Source organism: Cylas formicarius, unplaced genomic scaffold, assembly GCF_029955315.1.
Source record: "Cylas formicarius isolate icCylForm1 unplaced genomic scaffold, icCylForm1.1 PGA_scaffold_1__22_contigs__length_36826433, whole genome shotgun sequence".
NCBI classification, from domain to species: Eukaryota; Metazoa; Arthropoda; class Insecta; order Coleoptera; family Brentidae; genus Cylas; species Cylas formicarius.
Window position 1 is genome coordinate 4,316,044 of NW_026844264.1, and position 25,058 is coordinate 4,341,101.

The 25,058-nt window shown below is 34.6% G+C and overlaps 1 protein-coding gene across 1 annotated transcript; it reads right to left on the bottom strand.

Moving 5' to 3' along the window:
• Positions 1-685: 685 nt before the first annotated feature.
• Positions 686-24,418, bottom strand: LOC132696640 (uncharacterized). The gene is made up of 4 exons (XM_060661589.1): positions 23,979-24,418; positions 13,144-13,590; positions 4,373-4,511; positions 686-1,416 (listed from the first exon to the last, which is right to left on the bottom strand). Exons 1-4 carry the CDS (start codon positions 24,186-24,188, stop codon positions 1,118-1,120), a joined length of 1,095 nt encoding a protein of 364 aa, XP_060517572.1. The 5' UTR covers positions 24,189-24,418; the 3' UTR covers positions 686-1,117.
• Between the last annotated feature and the right edge of the window lie 640 nt (positions 24,419-25,058).

The following is a 25,058-nucleotide window of genomic DNA, read 5'->3' on the forward strand; positions in this document are numbered from 1 at the left end:
CAACAGAGTCAGAATACTTAGCGTTGAGTCTAGCAGTAACTGAAGCATGTTGGCTGAGAAAAATAATGTATGATTTTGGTTTTCATGTTGATAGCCCAACAACAATATATGAAGACAATCGATCAGCAATTTGTATAGCACAAATTCCTGAAAACAAACGAGTAAAGCATATTGATGTTAAGTTTTACTTTATCAAAGAAAAGATCGATGAAGGTATTGTAACTGTAACATATGTTAAGAGTGAAAATCAACTAGCAGATTTATTTACAAAACCATTAACATACGTAAAATTTAAAACGTTACGTTTGGGTTTAGGTTTAGAATAGAAATGCTAAAATAAGTGTTATTTGTTATGGATCATAACCTTGTAAGGAATTATTTTATTGAGGAGGCGTGTTGGTAATCGTAAAACGAACCAATAAAATATATCCTACATCTATGGTCTGAGGAACGCATGTAGACTAGGGTCTAGTTAAGAAGAAGGTTATGTCAGAATAAGAGACGCGTGGTTACTTTTTGTACTTTTGGATTTATCTTTTTTCATGTTGCGTTTTGTAGTGTCAATATATTGTTGAGTTTCGGACTTGTTTGAATATCCCGAATTGACCATTTCCTACAACATAATTTCATTGACACCCGGTTTCTTATAAAATAGTGAAGTAACACAATTAAACAATATTCGCTCTTAAAAGTGTTTATTTTGATAACAATAGTTTTATATACGCAAGAAAATCCATTAGTAAAGTTTTTTGTTACTTATCTGATTTCACAAAGCTTCCACTTGATCTTGGCTTACTTACTTGTGACCGTAACAATTTGATAAGTAAATATTTGACCTAAATAAATCACAAGTTTTTGACGCTACATTGGAAAAATACCAAGGACAAGTTTCCACTTGCATTTTAAGAGTAATTTTTTATATGGGCGTTTTGACTTTTTTTTATATTATTATTTCCCAATTGGTCTTTTTAGGTGCCATTTACCCGTTAAAGCGCCTTTCACAAGCTATAAATATCCGCTCAACGCTGGTCGCGAATGTTTCGGGTCGTGAGCCTTTGTCCACCAATCAAAACACTTAAGTCGAATATATCACACACGAGTATAAAATGTCCGCGTCCTATTCAAAATTGACCAATTTCGTAACGGCCATTCCGGGCTTGCCGATGATCTCTTTCCAGAACGGATTGTTTTTGTCGATCTCTATCCTACCGAGCAAGGTTTTCTTTCCTAAGATATTTTTCGCCAACAGTCTGATCACGATTTTCACGTGACTTAACATAAAACTGTTAACTCTAGCGCGCAGCGTTGCCGTGTTGGCTTCCAGCTTCAGACTTATCGTTGGATCGAACATGTCGCTCTTCTTCTTCTGGACGACGTCTTCGCTTTCGAAAGCCGTTATTTTGATATAGAGCTGACCTGCAAATTAGAGCGTGTTTAATCAATTCTAGACAGTCTAATTTCTAAGCTAACGCATCGTTGGTCCTTTAATGGCAATATGATTGGAAATCATAACCAATGAAACCAAGTACATTTGCTCAGTCGTGCACTCATGTCGAGATGGTAGGTGTGACGGTGCGGTAGTGTACATTTATAAAAAATACTATTAACTTTAGTGAAATATTTTTCAAATGTTTAAATTGAGTATGGGCGGCCGTCTTTTCAGGGTCAGTAATTTTTTAAAGAATTGGACATAATAATTTTTATTGCTAAATGGTTGATTTGGTAAAAAACGTAACTAACATAACATGGCAAACTAAGCAGATATTAATTTATGTTGAGCATAGGAAATTGGTATTGAGTGTAAAAGAAAATGTTGGGCGGTTTAAACCCAAAACGTACAGTGTATTATAGGCTAGTATGGTGTTTCATATTTCTAATACTGTCACTGTCAAATAAAATTGTCAGCGTGGTCACAAATACGTTAAAAAATAAAAGGAAGCCTAAAATGGCTCCACATAGGAGTAGAGAGTTAAAAGCAAGAATTGTGAAGTTAAAAGATGGTTGGCCAGAACAACAGTTTTTTCCATTAATGAAAGGTAGAAACAAGAAGAAACATTTTAAAGGAAAAAGGGATCCAGCAGGCAGTTAGTTCAGTTCAAAAATATTAGACGTTCCTTCAGATAGTCGACGATGACCCTTTCGAAAGAACGTAATTTCTGAGCAGTAAAACCACAGTGTGTTGAATAATTAAAGCATCGCACCTTAAGTACCGGACTAATGCAAATAAGACCGCATTCGCTCCCCAACAGAAGCAAGCACGGCTTATTTTCGCTCTTAATCCAGGGATAGAGTCATTTTTCGCAGATCTTTCAGTATTTCAAAAAGTGTAGAATCAAAGTATACAGGCCAAACAACCAGCGCTTCAACCCTCGATTTGTCGACAGGTGCAGAGCTGCAGGCCATTTAAGTGTAAATGCATGAGGATGGATTTTATAGAGAGGAATGGCTGGCGGATTGAGGAAAGATTTGTTGGTCAAACTTATACCGAAATATTTCAGAACGTCATGGTGTCCAGTGTGGAACACCTTTATCTGAAAAATAATTATATTTACCAACAAGGCAACTGTCGTATTCACACTGCAAACATCGTTAAACAATGGCTCTAATTTTGGACTCCAGTCATGACCAAGTAACAGTCCTGACATCAACCCAATCGAAATATGGTGCCCTCAAAACAGCGAGAAGCTATGGCAAGGTATTCAGGAAGTATGAGAAGCATTGTCACACTTGAAGAAAACTTTATAACTATTTCATGGCCATGAGCCGGAGACTCCAAGCTGTGACCGTACAAAATATTAAATTCCTTACAAGTGTTTCTTCTTATCCTGTTTATGTTAAAATATTGGGCTCTTGCTGATAATAGCGTGCACGTATTTAAGCCAATTCTTGAGAATTGTGTGGTGGTTAATGGAGTGCCTTCGGCAGAGTGAGTCGTAGATCATAGACCCAAGGGTCGATCCTAGGACCGCTTGTATTTTTTATACACATAAATTTCATGAAATGATGCCTCAATACTTAGCATTCGAGGTGAACGATTGTAGTTCAGAGTTGAAGTCTGGTTCAATGGCAACAGTATATTATTTAACAAGAATAAGACTCGAAAGTTTTGTTTTCTGTTTGAGAAATGTCGGTTCCATTTATGTGATACGTCTACAGTTAATCGCACCTCTAGAAAACACGAATATCATACCTTTCATATCGAACTACACCAAGAACTTCTAGACCGTGATTTTGAACAAAAGATAAACTTTCGCACCAATATACATGAATCAATACAGACCGATCCAATTTTTTTCTCTAAATTAATGTGTTCCAATGAAGCTTGTTTTCGCAATAATCTAAATCAGCCTAGTGAATCTTCATAACATGCATTACTGTGCAACAGTTAATCCAATCTGGGCAGGAAAAGTGCAAAACCAAACCAAATTAATTATTAGGACCAATTTTTTTTCGCAAACCACTCAATCTTTTGCAGAATGATTTACCTCAACTTCTTTAAGAAGTTGAGAAGAAGAAGATAACATTGAGATCCAATTAATGTAGTTTCAGCAAGAAGGAGGTGGAGAAATGGATCTATGCGATTTAACAACACTGAATTTCTTTTTGTGAGGACATGTTAAAGATGGGGTTTATGCTACAATGCCAGAAGATATGCTAAGAAACCTCCAAGAAAATATACGAAAAAGACTAGTGTTCAAGTAGAAGCGCATATTTTTGAACATTTAATAAGAGGTATTTAATATTTACTTTTTCTGTTGATTAAAAATTTTCCCGTTATTTTCACCAAAACATATATACAGAGATTGTAGGTTTGTGTAAGAGCTTTCGGAAAAATAATAATATATTTGGCGTGCCATTTAAGAAAATCGAAATTTTTTAATTTAAAATGATCCAAAATGAATAAATGGATATAATTTTTTTTAAACATCCTTTAACATTGCATTGCATATACCTTTTACTTTCTACTTTAAGAAATAGTGACACTATCATTATTTCTCAGAAGTGTGAAAACCAGTATTTTTTTAGAAAAATTAAAATATTGGAAAAATTATAAGATTTAGGTGATAAAAACGTTGAAGAATTTTAAAATATTTAAAACAAAATTTTAAAATAGGATGTTCCATTTATGTTTTCTGCATTACGCCATTTTGAGTCACATTATATACTTCAAAATAATTTAAAATGGTGCATCTTAACAATCTATATAATTTTTATAGTTTTGGTTAGTTTTCTTCTGACTCTTGAAACCAATGAGATAATGAACTTTACTCTATCATTGACTCACCCTGTACAGGTACCCATGTCACATTACGTATGATGTACGTGTTGTGCCAATTTTATGTACGATGTGTACGGAACGAAATAATCTCACCTCCAATTTTTTCGTGGTCCTGCATTGTCTGCAGACTGCACCGGAATTTAGTAACTGTAATTTCGATGACGTCATTAGCACCATCTTCGCTGACGGCGTATTGCAACGTCAGTTCGACGCAACCCTTTCTGCCTTCTCTCTGAAATTGAAAGTGCTACTTAACTCCACATCTGAGGGCCTTATCAATGATTCAAATATCCTGCTACCAGCATCAAAAGTAGAGAAAAATAGGTAATATTTTTATATAGCAGGCGGAGATACAAAACACACCTAGTGCGAGGTTAGCTCTTCGTGACGTCAGTGCTCGTATTAATTGTAACGGGTGATTCGATAAGAGTTTCGACATTACAATCTGAAATATTTTTGAAACGCCACTGTATTTGTTTTTTTATCATATGAGATTTCTAACCTCAAAACACAAACAAAATTAGTCATGGAGCAATATACGACTGAACAACGTGTAAAAATTGTGCAAGCCTATTATGAAAATGGTCGATCAAGAAAAAATGCATTTCGAGCTCTACGTGAATTATTCGGCGCGCAAAATGTGGTTCAAAAATTTGAGCAAACTGGATCTGTAAATAACCTCAAAGTCCCTCAACGTGCTCGTGCAGGTCGGTCAGATCAAAATATTGCCATTGTTCGCGAAAGTGTAGCCGAAGATCCAAACACATCGATTCGTCATCGATCGCAGTAAGTGGGCCTTACGTATTCAACCACACAGCGAATTTTAACAAAAGACTTGCATCTACACTCATATAAAGTCCAAATAACTCAGGAGTTGAAACCTCCAGATCATCAACAGAACGTGTTTGCAGAATGGATACGAGAACAACGAAAATCATCTTTAGCGATGAGGCACATTTTCACATTGGTAGCTTTGTAAACAAACACAATGCTCGTATTTGGGGATTAGAAAATCCAAGAGAGATTGTTCAAAAAGCAATGCATCCTCGAAAAGTGACTGTTTGCTGCGCATTTTGGTGCGGAGGAATAATTGGCCCTTTTTTTTCGGAGAACGCTGTTACGGTTAATGGTGTTCGCTATCGAAACATGATATCTGATTTTTTTCTGGGAGCTGTTGGAAGGTATGGATATTGAAGATTTGTGGTTCCAACAGGATGGAGCCACTTGTCACACATCCAGTGAAACGATGCAATTGCCGCGGGGCAAGTTTCCTGGTCGGATTATCTCACGTAACGGCGATATCAATTGGTCGCCGCGATCATGTGATCCTATTCCCCTAGTTTTTTTTAAGGTATCTAAAAAGCTGAGTGTATAGAAATAAACCAAACACATATTCCAGAGCTGAAACAGGAGATTAGACGCGGAATAGCCTGCATAGAATTGTGTCAAAAAGTGATAGGAAATTTCAATAAACGAATTACGTCATGTCACATGAGTCGGGTCATTTGAATGACATCATCTTTCATAACTAATTGTAATACACTAATCTAAAATGGCAAATAAAAATGTTTGTATATTTTTATATTCTTCCGAGTTTTTTTTATTACTTTACAGTTTAAACCCTTATTGAATCACCCTTTATTATGGTCCGCGGCTGTTGTGCAAATATTTCGAAAAATAATCCAGGGCAGGTATTTGTTGATGTACAGCGAAATTTCGTGCCAAAAAAGGAATGAAACAGTTCAAATGAATCCCGATGTAGTTCCATATTATCACTTGTCATTTGTCACTTGTCATAAGATCATTCTCAAGTGTAATAATTCTAAACCTGCAGAAGCTTTACCGAACATAAAAACTTTATCAGAAATAGAGCAACAATTAGCGTTCGACTTGTCAGGCAAATCCAGTGCATTATCTTAGTGAAGCAGTTCAGACAGACAAACAGACAGAAAAAAGCATAGAAAATATATAAATATAAATATCAGAATCACAATGTAAAAGAGAGATAAGAAAAATATACAAATCAATTTAGGGACTATTTTTTGTAGACATATATTTATGAAAAATTCTTGCTTTTGTAAATTTTTAATGAAAAATGAAAATTAAAAAATATATTGAAATTTGATGAGAATTTAAATCTTCGACAAATAGCAGAGTGGCTTGGAATGTCTACAACTTGCAAACATGATGAATTTTTCAGAATTTCTCAAATAATTAGTGCTAAACTTGATTTATTGCTAGTTTACGACCCAAGTTATAAAAACAAAAGAAATTACAGTGCAATTACTAAATTTTATAGGATATAAAACTCAGTAAGGATTTACTTAGTCGATTATGATCTAATAAATGCCATCTCAATTAATATTTGTGGTTTTATAATTGTAACGGTTGTCTTTCGATTACCTATTTTTATAAAACTTGAGAAAACCCAATGAAACTTAAATGGAGAATGTTATAATGGTATAGGTGACCAACTTTTAATCCCTTATTTATTTTTTACGCTACATTTTATTATTTTCATTGTATTTTAGTTTTACACTAAAGCTAGAAGCTACTCTTTTCTCTAGTCGCTTCTGGTTGTCGAACTTCTGTTGGACTTAAATAGACAGGGCTACTACACACTAACAGGCCTGTACTAACGATCTGTGCAAGCGCAAAGTGCAAATGCAAGTATCTGGAACATATGGCCCAGCAAGGGCAATGCAAGGGCAAGAGCAAGGGGCTCTCGATCGAACTACCGAGTACTGCGAACAGAAACGCTTGTTGATAAATGGAACTACTTTTTTCACTAACAATAGGAAGCAAAACGCCACTCATTAGCCTGTTGTGCAGGGACTGACATTCAAACCGGTTCGGACGGAAAGCTTCTAGAGGCACAAATCACGTTCTGGATGTACACGATAGTAGTAAGACAACTCGTTACCCACGTTGCCTACACCTAGGACTGGAGATCTTTAACTTTAGGGTAGGGCTTATAGCTCGAAGAGAGGTCCTTAATTTGCAGCCGGGAAAAGAAGGACACCGGCCACTGCAATCTGTGACAGACCGCAACTAAGATGCCCTCTCTGAATTGACGCTACATAAAGAACGAGGATAACTGGCCTGGGTAGGAGAAAATATTCTTGTGCCTTATGGGTCAGTATGGGGTACACTGGCGGGCCCAAATTAGACACTGCAGCAGGTAATTCTTCTATACCAGTATGTTTCAATCATAATCATAACCTCAGCAGAGGGTACTCAGAAGCACATTTATATTTGCACACAACTATGAAAGATGTACTGTACAATCTTGAGAGAATAGGGCTCTACTAAGGTATCGAAGGTATCGAAAAGTCTGAAAACAGTGGCCTGTCAATAAAGGACAGGGTACACTGCAGATAGAATAGGAATAAGACGAGCTAATAGCAATGGATTTTTAATTTGACATTTTTATGAAAAATTTTATAAATACTACAACAACAAACTTTACTATCACAACTTCATTTTGGTTGATACAAAAAAAATTATGGACTAATTTTATATTTTACCCTTCCTACCCTCGTTTGAAATGTAATTTTTCAAAAACCTGAAATTTAAAATTATGTTTAGTGAAATTTCTGTTTGCACTAAAATTGCAGGTCATTTGATGGTATATATCAACATTCAAGTTTCAGGAATTCTGCTGAAAATGCAAAATTATTTTTTTTCTTAAGCAGGTTTTTAAAGTAATTTTGGAATGCTTATACTTTTTTTTATTACTTTTTTAATAAAATATAATAAAACAATTATAATAAAATTAAATGTCAATTGTTACTGACAGAAGTGGGCTTAGCTTATCTGGATAAAGTTTTTGAAGAAGCAGTTGGCAAAATAGCATCATCTTTCAGGTTCGTTCCAGGTCTCATAGTAGCTGTAGATTTTACGGAGTAATTCTTAAGATTATATAAAACCTTAAGAGTAAAAATAAGGTTTTGAAGAAAAAATTTTTAGAAAAACTTAAGTAACAAACACCAAAGGTCTTGCAAAATTTAGGACACCGATGGTTTCCTTATTAAACTAACCAAAACTGTTTCAAAAGCAAAAGTTTCTTCTGAACCCTTTACAAATGTGCTGCTGTTAGCAGGCGCAATTTGTAAAGGACAAGCGAATCTGAACCCATATTCATTTTCTTAATTACAGTGGTCTTCTTACTAGGAATATATTATTAATACCACTTCGGAAACTCCACGTCAGATATGGCAAGAGACGTAATAAATTTGAATAGCTAATTGCGATGAACGCAAACTGTTTTGACCATGAAGTCGCAAAGCGCACCAAACAATTTAGTAAATTGGCATGCACTTGAATAATGTAATTATGCGTTAAGAATCGACCTGGAAAAACGAAAATATTCAAAACTCGACGTATTTACGAGTTGGTTCGAAATATTTGCACTTTAACATCTCAACCAATAACTTTCTTTTTCTTAAATATGTGTATCGTTTTGACTTTTGACGAACCCTCAAAAAGTAATTACAACATTCATGTCACAGTATATCACTAATTTATAACAAACAAAACAAATTTTAAAAAATGTATATTAATAGCAAATATGCTATGCTGTGATGATTAAGTAAGTCATAACGCTCAGGTCAGTTACTATGACTGTTATTAGTTAAAGACTAATTGATGCCACGTTTTCAGGAAATGAATGTACCACTGTTAGCCAGGGAGAGAAGATAGGAATTGCTGAAATAATAAACAAAAATAAGCCCGAAGTTCCACCAGGAACGACAAAACGTTGTTTTCGTTGCAAAAAAGATTCAAAAACAAAATGTTACTGTCAGAAATATCGTAAGTTTGTATGTCTAAGTCTTTTTGTTCCCTGTTATACCACACGTTCAAGTGTTGCCAAATGCCAATAAACAACAAAATTTTATGTTATTTTAACATGTTCAGATGGAAAAAAAATTGTTTTGAATTTTTTTTGCGCTGTGCTTTGGAATAGTATAAATTAAAATTACGTTTTTTTTTATTGTCAAAAACATTATTAAAAGTTAGTTCTATTTCATACGTTTTTTTAGCAAAAAAGATGACGCCGGGTCTGTGAGACAGAACAGGCAGCGAAAGATAGAAAAAAAAGAACAGGAAGCCAGCAGATCATTATCCTCAACAGAAACTGAGCATTCAGGTTCTTTGGGAGACTTTAACCAAAGACTACTAACTAAGGGTTGCGATTTTTGGGAAATTGAAAAAGCAGTTTTAAATTCTGTTGGCGAAAATCCTGAACTTAGTACTAGAAAAATTGAAAAGAATGTAGGAGTCTCGCAACGATTTTCTATTGTACCCATATCATATACACCGAGTCCAAGTGTTACTTAGCAGAAATTTCCCCTTGCGTGTTAATTTTTGTAAATGGTTGTTCCTTGTTTGACCAAGAAGTACCATTTAAAGATGAAGCTAACTTTTCGAGAAATGCAATCAGAAATTTCCACGATAACCACTTTTGTGCCGATGAAAACCCCCATGCATTGTGGAATCCACACATCATGAACAGTTTTCAGTAAATTTTTGGGCTGGAATTGTTGGAAATTATTTAATTGGACCGTTTTTTCTGCCAGAAAGGCTAAATGGCCAGAACAGATCGTGGTTAATGATGTATGATGGCAGTAAGTGTATGTGTTGCAGTAAGGGAACATTTAAATCTTAGATTTAATAACCGATGGGTAGGTCGCGGCGGACCTCAACCATGGCCCCCTAAGTCCCCAGATTTAAATATTTTGGACTTTTTCTTATGAGGGTATCTTAAAAGTCTGGTTTATCGCATCCCAGTTAACACTGTTGAACAACTGAAGGATCGTATAAGAGCTTCCTGTGATTTAATAACAAACTCTGGAGGTATACCCCAAAGAGAGCGCCTATTTTTTTTTGTTGTTGTTAGGGTGTTATCTTATTTCATTAAAACTGTGAAAGTAAAAAGAACAGTTCACTAATTTTTTTTTATGAATAACACTAGTTGGTAACCAAAAACTAGATATTTTGTTTTAGATAGATATTTCCTCTCCCCGTATAATCAGCGTTATTTATAGCTTTATTAATTAATAATAATACATACCCAAGCCTAATAGGAATGTTTTAATGTTTCTAAAACAATACCATAATAATGCCTCTTGATACGTGTGTGCCAAATTTCATTAAAATATCTAAAGTGATATTACAAATATTAAAAAAATTGATTTTATTTTGAAAAATTTCCCAACTTGTATCTCAAAAGTTAATACATTTAGGGCATATATTCATAGGATGTTTTCTTTTTAAAATGAACCCAAAAATAGCCCCTTAATTATTAACATTCAATTAGAAAGCGGTATTCATATTTACGAAAATCCTTAAACCAATATTCAAAAGTTTTAGGTATGATTACAATTTTTTATTTTGATTATATCTTAATAATAGGAGAGGTTGAAGAATGTCAAAAAAACCTAAACTACATTAAAATCATTTCAGGAATTAGATTATTCATCATAAATTGGGACAAAAGTGTGTTAACACTCAAACAATTTATAAAATTTGTAGGCTTTAATTATGATACAATAAACATGCGTATCTCTTTTCCGAAAGCGAAAACTATAATGGTACAAAGACGGTTTAATTCATTAAGTTAAGGAGTTTGCCAGGTTAGTAGGCACATTTGTAACTTCTTGCCCGGCTACAGAATACGGTTTTACTCATTTAAAAGTTTTTTTAAACTATAGAATACAACTCATTATAGGGCGAATTAATTACAGTAAAAAAAAGGTATTCCGAAATGGTTGTTGCCTGAATTAGAGATTGGTGGCAAAAGAATAATGTTGAAACGTGAAATGTGAAATATTTTCTGATGCCTCACAAACTGGGTGAGGCGCCTATTGCAAAAAATCTTGCGGTCACGTGTTATTGGATAGCCAGGAGAAAAAGCAGCATAGAAATAAAAGCCGCACATTACGCACTGAAATCCTTTGCCAATGAAAAAAAACTCATATTCGCCTCTTATTGAGAATAGATAATGAAACTGCCATTCTTGTATAAGTCGCAGAGGAAGTCATGTTTAAACAATATGGTAAAGGAGTTGGAGGTTATAGACAAATTTGGATACCCTGAGATAGAAATTTTTGAGAAAAGGTTAAATAAAAGGTGCTCAAAATTTATTTCCTGGTTTCCAGACCCACGGAGTCTACCGATGCTTTTACCGTGAGTTGATCGGAATATTATTTCTACGCTTTTTCTCCATCCTCTTTTATCACAAAACCGTTAGAGAAGATGAGGCATTTGGAGTTCTAGTATTTTATTGGCCACCTCAATTCTGGTTCCCACCATATCATAGATTATTACTTCTTCCTTTGATCTTTCGAGCAGGAAAGTGTTTGCTTAAATCTCCTTTAAGAGAAATTTTCTTGATGGTCCGGATGTTATGCAGAAGGTATTCTGAAGGCGCAGTAGAGGTGCTAATAGCATCCTCAATAGAGAGTACCCTAAAATAGTATTCCTCCTGTTTCAGAAAATAAATTAAAGATCAAGATCCACCAGTAAATAATTTACAAATGTATTTATAATTGTTTACATTGAATAATTTAATTTCCATTTCGGTAATTAATTCATACGTATTTGCGCAAAATTTTCTGTTTAGTCTTACAACAATGAAAATATTATAAATAGGTATGTAAAAGGGGTGTCCAATATTTTAAGTTGCTGCGGAACATTATACCCCTTACAAACCTTAAGTCTAGAGCAGTGAACGCATAAATTTGTCATTCTTATTTCTCTGATAGCAGCAAATAGAATTCAAACACTTAGGGAGCTATAAATCTTTATTACTATTCCCTTACTTTACAGAAAAACTGGAAGTATGTGTAGCGTCCGCTATCAACACCTATTTAAGAGCGAAAAAACCCATTCACACAGCATCGGCGCAAACAATAAGTCGCTGGACTACAAAGAGGTTGTATAGAACAGGAATAGATACTTCGATATACTTTGCGGCATCAAAGCAGACGTGAGTGTAGAACAAATAAAGACTGCAGCAGGTGAACAGCCTCTGCAAACACATTTTTGACTCCTATAATAGACCTATAAGGGAATTCGATGACATCGCTGCTAAAGCCGAGATAGTAATTATTAATTACATCAAGGATAAGCCAAGGAATATTATAAAATTCATCGACTTACTTGTTCAAAGATTAATTATAAAATTCCGAGCTTGTCCATAGATGTATTCACTCTATATATGTATATCTAGCTCCCAGTTGTTTGGAGAATTTCTTATCAGGCACTTCAACGAAATGAGGTGTCATTTTCGTGAGACTGCCTATACATTCATTCTGACCAGCTGATTTCCGGGAAACTACAAGGATAGGCTCGGAAAATTATAATTAATCTTGATTCAGGTAAGACAATCAATTTCATAATTTAATGTAAGAAGGCAATCTTTCAAAGTCGAGAATTCATAAAAACATGTGGTGGTAAGTGTTAACGAAATTGTTACATCAAGTACATCAAGTAATAAAATAATCTTTGTAAATAAGTACAAATATTGTGTTAATAAGGACGTATTGTTTGTAATTGCGTCTTGATTCTTGAACAAAATAACATAGAACCCATTGTAATTAATCTTAATGGCAACTGTGAAAGTAGAACGGATAATTCGTATATTATTAGTATTAGTACTAATGGGATTTTGTTATATCCAAATAAAAGTGCGTCCCTGTCAACGACAGATTATTTGGACAATTGCCGTTAAGCGCCAGAACGATATACTTTGACACGAGGTATACAAGTGCAACTAATTTCATATTCACTCGCGTTGGTTAAATTTCGTAAATACCCAATGAACGACATTCGCAAAAGGCGGATCGAATTAAAGCATTTACCGGTTGCGACGGGATCCCACTCGTTATCTCCTTGATACTCCTCCACACATCTGCGGTACTGATCAAATCCTGACGCAAGACCTGCGTGAAATTCTTCAACTCCAAATTGTACGTCACCGCGCCGATCGTCTTCCGATCCCTCATCAGGGAGTTCCTCAGGCTACGCCTGTGGAATCTGCCGCTTTTACGAATAAAGTCGCTTTCGTCGTTGAAGGAAAAGAACCTCTTCATCACGTTCCTCGGTTTAGCCTTCTCCGTAGGCGCGTCGTCATCGGCCGCATCTTCGAACACGGAGTATATCGTGAACGAAACGAACTTGCCTTTGAGAGGATCGCAGGCCCTTTTCTCGGGGATGTTGACGTCGAAGCTGAAATCTTCGTTTATCGACGGCCAAGAATCTTTGACCACTTTCGTCTCATATTTTTCCTTGTTGGGAAACACCGTCACCTGGAATACAATTACAAATAACATCATCAGTGCATGCAGTACAAAGTATAGTCCATCACAATGTTCATCTTGCTGACTTTTGACCGCAATTATGGCAGTTACCTTCCGACAGCAATGAAACTTGAGTCCGGTAAGTACTAAAGGACATTAGGGACCGACTCTCAAAGGTTTTAGTAATAATATAATTTTTTTGTTTAATTAGATGGGTATAATCTTATTAAATTACAAGAGAAAACAAGGACATAACTAAATTCAATAAATTCATGGCTAAGAATATTTATACATAATTACAGTTTTGTTCTTAATATCTAAATCTAATTCTGTTACACTATCAGAGTCGCCATTGAGATTACTTATGACAGGATTTATGTTATTTTGTATACAAATGTAAGAGTCCTCAATTTTAATAATGTGCTGTACTGAATTTTTCAAGCTGTCAATTGGAATGTTACTAATTGCATTCTTTATCAAATTTATAACACTAGGACTTAAAGTAGGAGTAATATTTTCTGTTCTGACTTTTGATTTTACTTCGTCCCATAAATGCTCTATGGGTTAAACATGCAATGATATGGAAGAAGACGTAAAACAGTAGGTATTCCCAGATTGTTCAGCCAAATTATCGCATACATACTATTTTTTAGTTGCATGTGAATTTAGGACAAAAGTTGCGCTTTTTTATAATCGAATTCAAAATAAATATTTTCTAACAAATATTCCTGAGTACTAGTTTTTGAACTTGATGAGGCTGGTGGTTTGATTACCACACGGCTGTGGTAGCTTGGGTTTGTTAATTTTCATTTGATTGCTGATTAATTCAGAAAAAATAAAATAACATTTACACAACGCAACTAAGTTCAATTCATAATTCCGTATTGAATGGCTAATATTAAAAATAAACCAATTTACATTATTTTTTTCAAGTATTTTGATAAGCAAGAAAAATTTGGAAGCGATTGATCCTGATTTGAGTTCCAGCAATGTTAATTCGATTTGTTAACTCTTCTCAGCTATCTACTTCAGTGTCATAAGTAGAACTAAACGTATCTCTGAATAGTCCAATGTACTGGACCACCTCGACTTATTTACTGGAGAATTTTCATCTAACCAGTTTCTTACACCCGGTTCATCGTGTTGAAAAAATATCTGCTCTCGGATTATCATTATTCCCGAAATACGAGTGTAAGGGGAGTGGAGTGAGAATACCAGAACTGCACAGTGGACCAAAGGCTGTATGACAGAAGTGCCGAAATGGATTAAATGTCACCACAGAACGACTTTGTTACCCAGATGCTCTCAGGTTAGGGTTGCTTCTGATCCTAAACAGAAAGGTTCAGTAACAGTTAGGGACGATACGGAGTATACACTCATCTAATGCAAAAGATGGAAGCTGCAGCGGAGAGACAGTTGGGGAACAAGATGTTGGTGGACAACCTCGGGAGCACCACGCTGGAAAGCAGCAGCGGAAGGCACGTCACATTTGAAATGATCATCAATATTATGAATCAAAAAGACATGGAGGACAGAGAAATTAGCAAGCAAAGACGTCTTGATTCGAAGACAAATTACCCACGAGGAATGCCGCAAGGTGATACCGGGGTGTCGGGTGGGGAAAAGGGTGTGTTTAGTAGGTACACCTACTACTTCCTACCACTACCCCGGAAGAAATGGTACCTGGTGCCTAGAAAAGATTCCCACCATTGCCCAAGGATGTAGTCTTTGCATTTGGGTGATTCTGCTTATAAATTCATTTAAATACGTCATAAAACGGCGAAACTTTTTGTTTTCAGTGCAAATTACCGTCGATGCGTACAGATTGAAACATCATATCAGTAAACTTATATTTCCTTTAGGGATATTGGTGATATGTGTCAGGGATCTTAATGCTATTTGAGGACTTTCTTTAATTCTCCCTCATAACCATGAGTTCTCATAGGCCTCTGAGAACAACTAAATGATCCACGTTCTGCAAAATGTCTATGTGTGTTAGAAAATATTCTCCGATGTGGTTATTGTCTTTTGTACTACCGTACAGCAGATCTAACCTCCATAAGAAACAAAATTAATGAAACATCAGAGACAAAAAAACACCATAAATGTCAAACTGGTAACAAAATAATAATCTTATTAATTTTGCTTCAAGCCCTACTTTTCAAATTTTGATGAAGAACTAAGATAGGCATACCAAACAGTTTATTTTTGAAAGCAGTTTCCTCGAAAACGGTTTATCCTAGTGATATCAATCAAGTATACCTTTTTTTCATAACATTATCCGATTTTACGTGAAAAAAAGTCTAAAAGACAATCTACGAAAAGGATATTCGATACCCATTAAAAGTTACATCCGTGACTGAAAATTGATATTTGCGATTTTAGAAACAGGTTCGGCATGTCAAAATTACTAATTCGCTAAAATTTCAAAACTTTCTCTCTATCTGTGTAGGAAATATTAATAAAAAGCCATGTCCAGGACCCTTTAGGGCCTGTGGCTGAGTTAGGGGGCGTTTCTTGACCTATGTTCGTATAGAAAACTAGGTTCTTAAATCTGCTGTTTTAGTTTGGCGCACTAATTTGGGGACACTCTTTATAAATAGTAGATGCAAATGATCAAATCGTAATTCTCGCCGGTTCCAAGATTTTTGACTAATGACTTCCACAGCGTTCCCGAAAGCATCCATAAAATTTGTTGCAAGTGTTGTTTAGATAATAAACGATTGCTATAAACAAGCTGGCACATGTTGGGTCGGGGAAATTAAACTATAACCCAATTTCGAACGTAAACAAATTTTCAATCGTCGGCAGCGGTAAGAGAAGAGGCGGTTTTGTTGGTTTTAATGTAAGGCAATTGCAATTTTTTTTTCAAAATCGATATTTTTATATTACAAATGAGAAGGTATAATAAGAATGTAAGGAATCGGCAAGGCAAATAATAATTATCCTATGAGTTAATACCGACTGACACAGAGTGATCCAAAAAAACCGGATAGTGGAATTTTTGACAAAACCATAAACAGAAAGAAAAAATTACGATGAACTAAAATAAATCTTTAACACCTTCCTTAACTAGCCGATAGGGTTTTGGAACCTGATTTACGCGGAGCAAAACTAGAATCGCTAAAAAAATTAATTCACCTAGTGTGATTAAGCTGACATCGGCGTCACGATTAAATTTTGACGTGACAGAAAGTTCGCGTATTCGCGAGATATTTTCGATAAAAACTTTATAACACTCACTCGCGCGATTAAATTTATCTCTCTTTGCAAAGATTGTTGATTAATTTTACCTTGCAATAACACACTTCAAGTACCGCAAATCGTTACTCAACTGCAGTAGATAAATAGAGGAAAATCTTACATGTCGATTTCAATGAAAAAATTATTTAAAAATACAGTGTGCTCTAGTATAAAGAATTACAGAATATTCTGGATTGTGATGTTCGCTAAAGTATGTTAGTAAGTTAGATCTCCCGAAAGCCCACTAAAACCTTATGATAGGGGGGAGGAATTGAAAAATAAAGTGTCATCGAATTCTTATTCAGGTGCTATCTAAAACCTAACTATACTAATTTCCATGAAGCTTGAAGCTTTTTTTTAAATAGTATCGAATAAGGACCGTTTTTTGGAAATAAAAATAATATTAACATTTATAAATTGATTTAAGTGGAATACATGTTTTATTTCAGTATATTCACAATATTAAATCAAACCAATAATAATTGAAATAATAACAATGAGGCAAAGAATCTACTTGTTACATTTATAGTAATATAATATCTACTCATACATGTAAGTAAAAATAAAAATAAAAATAAACCGAGGATAAAAACATTAACTCATTAGGCATATGGATATACATAATTTAGGATTTAGGTAAAAAACTATGCTTGATTAAATATAATTCAAATCTTATTTACCTTTGATATTTTAAATTAATGAGGTCATCTGCCCACCTGAAACATCCGTATTTTGACATCTCTTTTAAATTTCGTAAAGATGGTTTGTTCTCTTATATATGCTGGTAGCATATTATATAACCTAGGAGAGAAATACGTACATGATCGTTGTCCGTGTGTTTTTGTTCTACTGTGGGATAGACGTCCTTGTTTTGTCTGTTCCGGGTATGATAAGTGTGATTAGCATTAAGAACAAGAATTTTTCCTTTTTGGATGTCAAAGCACTATAGCGGATTTTTTCAAATTGAAAATGACAACATATTCGTATTCATGGCTAGTTTTTATGCTTTAAAAAATATACATTTACTTTGTAAATAATGGTTATTTTGTGTGTGATCTTAAGATCTTATAAACAAATTTTAATTCTACAAAGTTTAAAATAATGATAAAAAAGGTTTCGATTATTTTTTAAGGGACACATATTTTTTAGCACCATTTTAAAACAACAGCATTAATGAACCTGTAGTAATCTAAATTTGTAATATATCTTTGTAGTTAGTTTTGGTTAGTTCTCTTAAAGGACTAGAGATTGATTGATGAAATTCGAAAAAGTGTCCGAGATATTTGAATAAACTCGATTTCATTTAAACCGATAAAATTTCCTAAACTCCGCCTGAATGACTGCTGTGTGAATTGAATTGAACTGAGTACCTTAGCGGTCATTTTGCCGGTCCCAAGCTCTGAAAAAGGAGGAGGGTTGGTGGAACGGGTTAGCAGTCTAGCCACCGGAAAACCGACTAAAGCTCATAGACCCACAGATTTGACTCGGAATAGGACTGGTTTTAAGAAGAGGACCCATGCGAAAAAAAGATTAACGAATGGGAGGAGGAGAGATCTTCTACCTGGAACATAACAATATTCAATAACAAAGAGCAAGTGGTTATGATAGAACTGAACTGAACATCGATATCTGCGCCCTTCAAGAAACAAAAATAAAAAGTATGCGACGATTACATAGTAATATATAGCGGAGTGAGTAAAGACGAACGAGCGAAAGCGGAAGTGACGTTGGCGATACACAAGAAATACAAAGACTATATAGAAGAATGTCAGTATATATCGTCCCGCATACTTATCATTAAAATGAGAACAGAACTTCAACTTCTGAATATAATATCGGTTTCTGTACAAACAATAAACCGCAACGCGAAAACCTCTAGGATCAACTTCAGAATATTCCAGAATCACACCCACTTTATAAAACATTAATTATCCTGGGAGATTTAAATGCACTTATGTGACCTAAGAATCAATAACAACTTCTTTGACCTCAAACCGCAATACAAATTCACTTTCACAAATTTTTGACGACAACAATCAACAATAGATTATTTTATAACTAATAGGTGTATACAGCCGAAACATGTACAAGAAATAAGGACACTGAACTCCGCAAACATCGGAAGTGATCAGAGTTAACTTCTTGGGAAAATCAAAATAAAATTTAACAGGAGAAAGAAAAAAAAATAAGAACACTTATACAAAAAATAAATGTGGACTTGATGTAGAACATCACCATAAAAGAACTTTATCAAAATCGACTAACAGAAAAAATCAATAAGAACCCGATAGATGAAAATGAAGATATTAGCAATAAGAGAACATAATAGAAGCAGCAATCGAATCGCTAGGAACACGAACAGAAAAATAAGGAACGAACAAAATACCCTGGTTCTGTAATAACATTAAAAAGCAATGCAAAAAGACAAAGGAAGCCTAAGTAAGGTATATGCCATCAAAAACGGCAGAAGTATACGAAGAATATAATAAACACTAGTTAGACAAACCAAAGGCCAAAACTGGGAAATTTTCTCCAAAGGGATGGAACGTGACTTCTATGGACTGCAGAAACAAATCTGGCGGCTAATAAGAAGCCAGAAGAAAATATCAAGAGGGTTTAAATCCAGTCTATTAGCCTGCGACTGAATTGTACCATGCCTGCCTATCCGATGATCCTATCTGTCATTTAGGTAACTGGATTGGTATTGTGGTTAATGTATTGGCAAACTGGAAGACCTTCCAAATAATTTTCAGTATTATTAAATTAAATCTAAATATCGATTGCCCCTCAGATACCCATAAAGAAAAATTGGTTCGATTATTTGTATTTTTACTGGTTGAATTCTATGTGGGGTTTTACTTGCCCAATATTACTTATTTTTCCGATTAAACATACCTACCATCGTGAAGCTTGCTTCATCGGTAAAGACAGTTTTTTTCAAAAAATTGGGATGCTCTGTTATATGCTTCGACATTTGTAACCGTTGAATTTTATTTCTTTCGGATAAGCCTTGAAGTAGAATAAATTGGTAATATGACATTCCCAATTCTGCGGCAACACTCGAGATTTTCTAAATATTTATATGAAATTAATGTTATTTTTAATTATTATTTATAGAACTAGAGCTGCCTTCAAAAGAAAGCAAAATATTCGTGTCATGTCTTCATTTCTAACAAAGGTTCTCTTTTTTCAAGTGAGACTTGTGGTTTCATTAAGCTTTTTTTACTCTGAGTAACCTGTTTTCTTAACTGAATGTTTCGATTTAAAGCAGAACGACACAAAATGTGACACTGGATGCGTAATAATATTATACAACTTTTGTATTAAACGTTTTTCTCGGTGACTTCCATTAACTCCTGTTAATGGAAGTCGCCGCGAAAAACTACGCAAATATAAAAAATAATCCTGTACACGAGTTGTTTGACTCCGACTTAAAGCGGTAAAAATGTTCAGTTTTTTTTTTCCTAAAACCAGGTGAAACCACACCCAAAACATTAGTGAGGTCGTTGTACATACGAAATGGGCCATTACCAGTTTTTTTAGTGGTACCCAGTTTTGGAATATCGAAAAAACTGTCAAAAATACAGAAATAAAAAAAAATACTTTTTATAATTTATCCTCTAACGAAATTAGGAAAATTTGATTTTTTGTAGTCAAACTTTTTTAAGTGGAAAATTTTCATACTATATAGTATATACTGCGAAAGAAGTCTGGTAAACTATATGAGAAAGTTTAAAAAAAAAACGCAGCCTCTTATCTATAATAGTTTTTGAAATGCGATTTTTTTCTACTACTAAATTTTACCGCACTGCTTGAATCTTGATATTTGTCAATTCTGAAAGTCATATCAGTGAATGTATTCGTGTTGTTTTGCAAAAATTAAAAAGTATAGAATGCAACACGTTTAGTAATTTTTTTCGGAGAATTTTGACGTTACTCAATTCTGACGGTCATGTCAGTGAATATACTATTGTCGCTCCGCTAGTGTCAAATAAACTCAAATGCCGTTTACCACACTTGTTGCATATTATACTACTTTGAATTGTAACTCAGTGTCGACGCCCAACTTTGCTCATTACGGGCCGTCTAAGTGAACGCGAATAGTTTATTTAAACATTCCGACGATAATGTTTTTCCCAAAATCCAAGAGCATCACTGTAATGGATCAAAACGCGTCTTTCTTTAGTAATTCAGAAATAATTTTTGTACTATTCACAGATGCGACATTTAATGAAAATGCAGAAGATAGGCCTCAAGGAATAAAGTCAGCTCGTAGAAATGAAGAGGTAATTCAAATGTTGAATGCAGTTGAAGCCAATTGGGGCAATCTATTCGATTCGGATGATGTTCCCAAACAACTAATAAATATATTCACGGGAAAAGTAGCCACAAAAGAAATTGAAAAAAATCTATCTGATTATTTACAAACACCTGTTGAAAAAACAACTAACATCCTCGAAAGTACTGTTGATAGTTTGTGAAGGTCCATAAAGAGGGACAAAATAATGACATTTATGTTTCGTAGAATAAACTGTGCAGCAAAATTCCAAGAAATTGATTTAAATGACCTATTATCCTATAAGCTATCTTTGGTTCCTTCAGAACTGCTTCATGAAGATGGTTCGATGCGAAAATCCGCAATGGCTGAATCGTGCAACAAAATATTGAGAAAATGGATTTTCATCCAAATATGCATTCTTCTATTATTGATGGTATGGTACTCATTCAGGAATTCAAATGTACTTCTTCTATGACATTCAACGACTTAGGACAAATATTATTAAAAAAAATATTACAATGGCAGAAGATTTTCAGTTATTTTTGATAATTATATCTCCCAGTCATTGAAAGCCGCCGAGAGACTAAGATGTTGTGAATCAACTGAATATAATGTTTCTGGCTCCTGAAGGGTTCCAGTTTTTTAAGATTTTCTCAAGAAATCCGTATTACTTTTTATGGTGGGTAATGGTTTGAAGAATGCAACATTTAAAATATAAACTATTTTTATTAATTCAGAACATAGTTCAAACAAGTTTCAAAAAATATTTTGGCAACATATTGTCTCGCGGGATGTGACATAAGTGCATTTTCCAAATTGGCAAGAAGACAGCCTTTGATGTATTAATCAAGAACATCGAGATTTTAGAACTGTATAATTTGCCGTTTTTACCTGACAGTGAGGCAGTGGACCTGAGAAACAAAAACGATATTTCAGGATACAGTTGACCACAAATTCAAACAGACCTGCGATGGAACTGCCAACAGAATTAAAAAAGGAGACAACATATTATGAAACGTAGGTATATTTTAGTTCAATACCCTAATGTTTTTTTTTTTAATTCTTTTAAATGCATATATCAACTGAAAATTTGGAATTTCAGTCACGTACCATATAAAATTTTGTAAGCCAAATATATATGAATGGGCAAATGAGAACAATGCCTGAAAACCAATATTTTGCGACACAAGATCTTGTGCAACATAAAATCACAAACATTTTGTAACTGCAAATTCTGTAGCAACAAAGATACCATAGGCGCAACGGAATCTTTGGATGAAGATTTCTAAATGTTTTTGAAAAGAATATATATTTTGCCTATTCAAATTTTCAGAAATAAAAATGTTCATCAGTTCATTAGAATTACGTATATACTTTCTTGATTCTCCTAATCATCGGCTTATTATAATACGTTCCTTGCTTCGATGACTCTGCGTAAATGTATTTTTTAAGTCGTAAGTACCCATTTAGTATGTACACCGTGTACCAAATACAACGGTCTACTATACGGTCTGGAAACCCATAGGCGATACGAAAAAAAGTTTCATACAAAAGTGTCTTTGTCTCTCCAACATCTACTTTGTTATTTTAAATGGAACACCCTGTATATATCGACATTTTTGGTCAAAATAGGTCACTTGTTGGCCTATTAGGTATTTTTTAAAGCACAAAGACACGATACTACTTCTTTTAAAGATATCATGCTCCAGACTAAAACCTATTGCTAACAATACAGATTTAATAACACTTCAAAATTCATATTTAAAGAAACATTTACCAGTTAATTATCTAGGGTCATTGAAAATACTAAATGATAAAAATAAATAATTAAAGTTTATAGGCTATCTAACCAAGGTAACAAATTTGCATTGATAAATCTATAAAAAAAAGTTAACTAAAAAGTGTTCGTTAATCCGGTCCATAAAGTTTTGTTACAAATGTTTCTCTTAAAATGCTCGTTTCAGCTGGCATCAAAACAACAAAGAAATATCAAAAATTTTAAACATGTAGGTGGCTATAACATCACAATCTTTTTTTTGACACATTAAGCTGTTAACAAACTTTGTTGTTGTGAAGTTTTTTGTTAGTATATATTTTATTTGTATTTTAAATAAGTTATAGTTTTTTGGTTAAACTATAAACTTTAATTATTTATTTTGTTATTAGGTATTTTCAATCGAGCTAGATAATTAAGTTTTAAGTGTTTCCTTAAATATGAATTCTGAAGTTTTTTTAATCGGTTAGAGAGCATAGAGTCGATTTTTCTCAAAATCTCCCTGTATTGTTAGCAATACGTTTTATTCAACAAGAATTTATACGGGTCTTACCTTAAACCTCGAATATCTCAAAAAGTAAGTTAAATTTAAATATAAGATAAATTACAAACTTACCTTGTTTTTTGTCCTAGAATTGATATCTGAATAAAAATATAGGTTGTTCCATTTGAAAATCTTGAAATTTGGTTAATTAAATTCGCCAAAACGGCACCACCTATTTGGGACACTCTGTATAAGCTGAGGCACATCTGTCAAACAATTCTATATGCGACAATCAAAACATGAAAAAACAAAACACATAACCTCAATTTCTGCCTAAACTATGCAAAATTCGAATAGGAATTTCTTAAGAATGTGACCTTTATTTTAACCAAGGATTTCCTGTATCAAGAAACTTATGTACGACTTTTTTTTTGAGTTTCCAGATCGTATAGTGGATCATTTTATTTGGCACACGGTGTACAGTAAGCTAACTAATGATTTCAGTCAGATTTCCTCTGGTTCTAAGTCAATTAATTTTTTATTCAAAAAAGGAGCGACTTTTGCAGGATTTTTTACTCCACTAAACGACATGTTGATAGCCCGCGTAAAAACCGCACCTTGACGCAGTAGCCCTTGGCTTTGACAGATCCGTATTCGGTCGGCAACTGTCTCGCGCCGATCACTCTCACTTTCAACTGTTTCTGACGCTCGTTCAACGCCACCCTGAATCCGATCTGCGGATCCGCGTGCGGCCGTTTGTTTTCGCCGCCCGACGAAGGCTTAAACAGCGAGTTGAGGCTCAGCAGGTTGCCAAACTTCTTCTCCATCTGGAGGACGCGGCGCGTAACTGCCGTAAGCGCAGTCCGACTTTTAGATCATAACGTCGCCGAACAATTGAACGATTTAAGTGAATTAGGGTCGCGGGGATCCGGCAAACTGCGCGTCGTAAAAAAGATCAGCCGAGACTTAATTAGTTTATTGGGACGACCGTCACTTTTATCTTATCGCGGCTGTTTTAAATAGTCGGCAGATTAAAATGTCTCGCGCGCACGGATAGGGAAAGCGAGACTGAATGCTTCAAACTTTCCGAATGGGCGTTTATAAACAGAGACGGTTTTATGACGTATAAACATAGAAGCCGCCTCTGGATTTATCGTTTGAGCGCGCGGGTGGGAACTTCTCTCTTTCTCTGACTTGCGCATTTATATAGTCGGTACGATTTGTGATGGCTTAGTCTTCAATAAAATGCCAGACAGAATAAAATTGATTGTTCGTCTTGCTTCTTTGGTACTTCAAGAGATGTTGTTCCCCCATGAATGTTTTTCTGATGAATGAAAAGATGATGAAAAGAGACAGAATCGATCGCACCTGGCATTTATTAATTTACTTAGTACCCCCATCCTCAGAGATGGATCCATGTGTTTTCTATGTAATAATAGGTAATGGTGTTCCTTAATATTATTGCTAGAGCCTCTTTTCCGAATTGGGAATAGGAAAGTTTGTTTTTATTTAGCAACCTTCAAGCGAACGCGATGGGTCGCTCAGTTCCGTCTGTGTAGGTATGACTAATTATTGCCCCTAGACCTCTACTGCTGGCATCTACCAATAATTTGATTGGTAATTTTGGGTCAAAATGGGCCAGCACAGATGGAGATACTAACATATCCTTGATTTTATCGAAGCTATTTTGGCAAGCC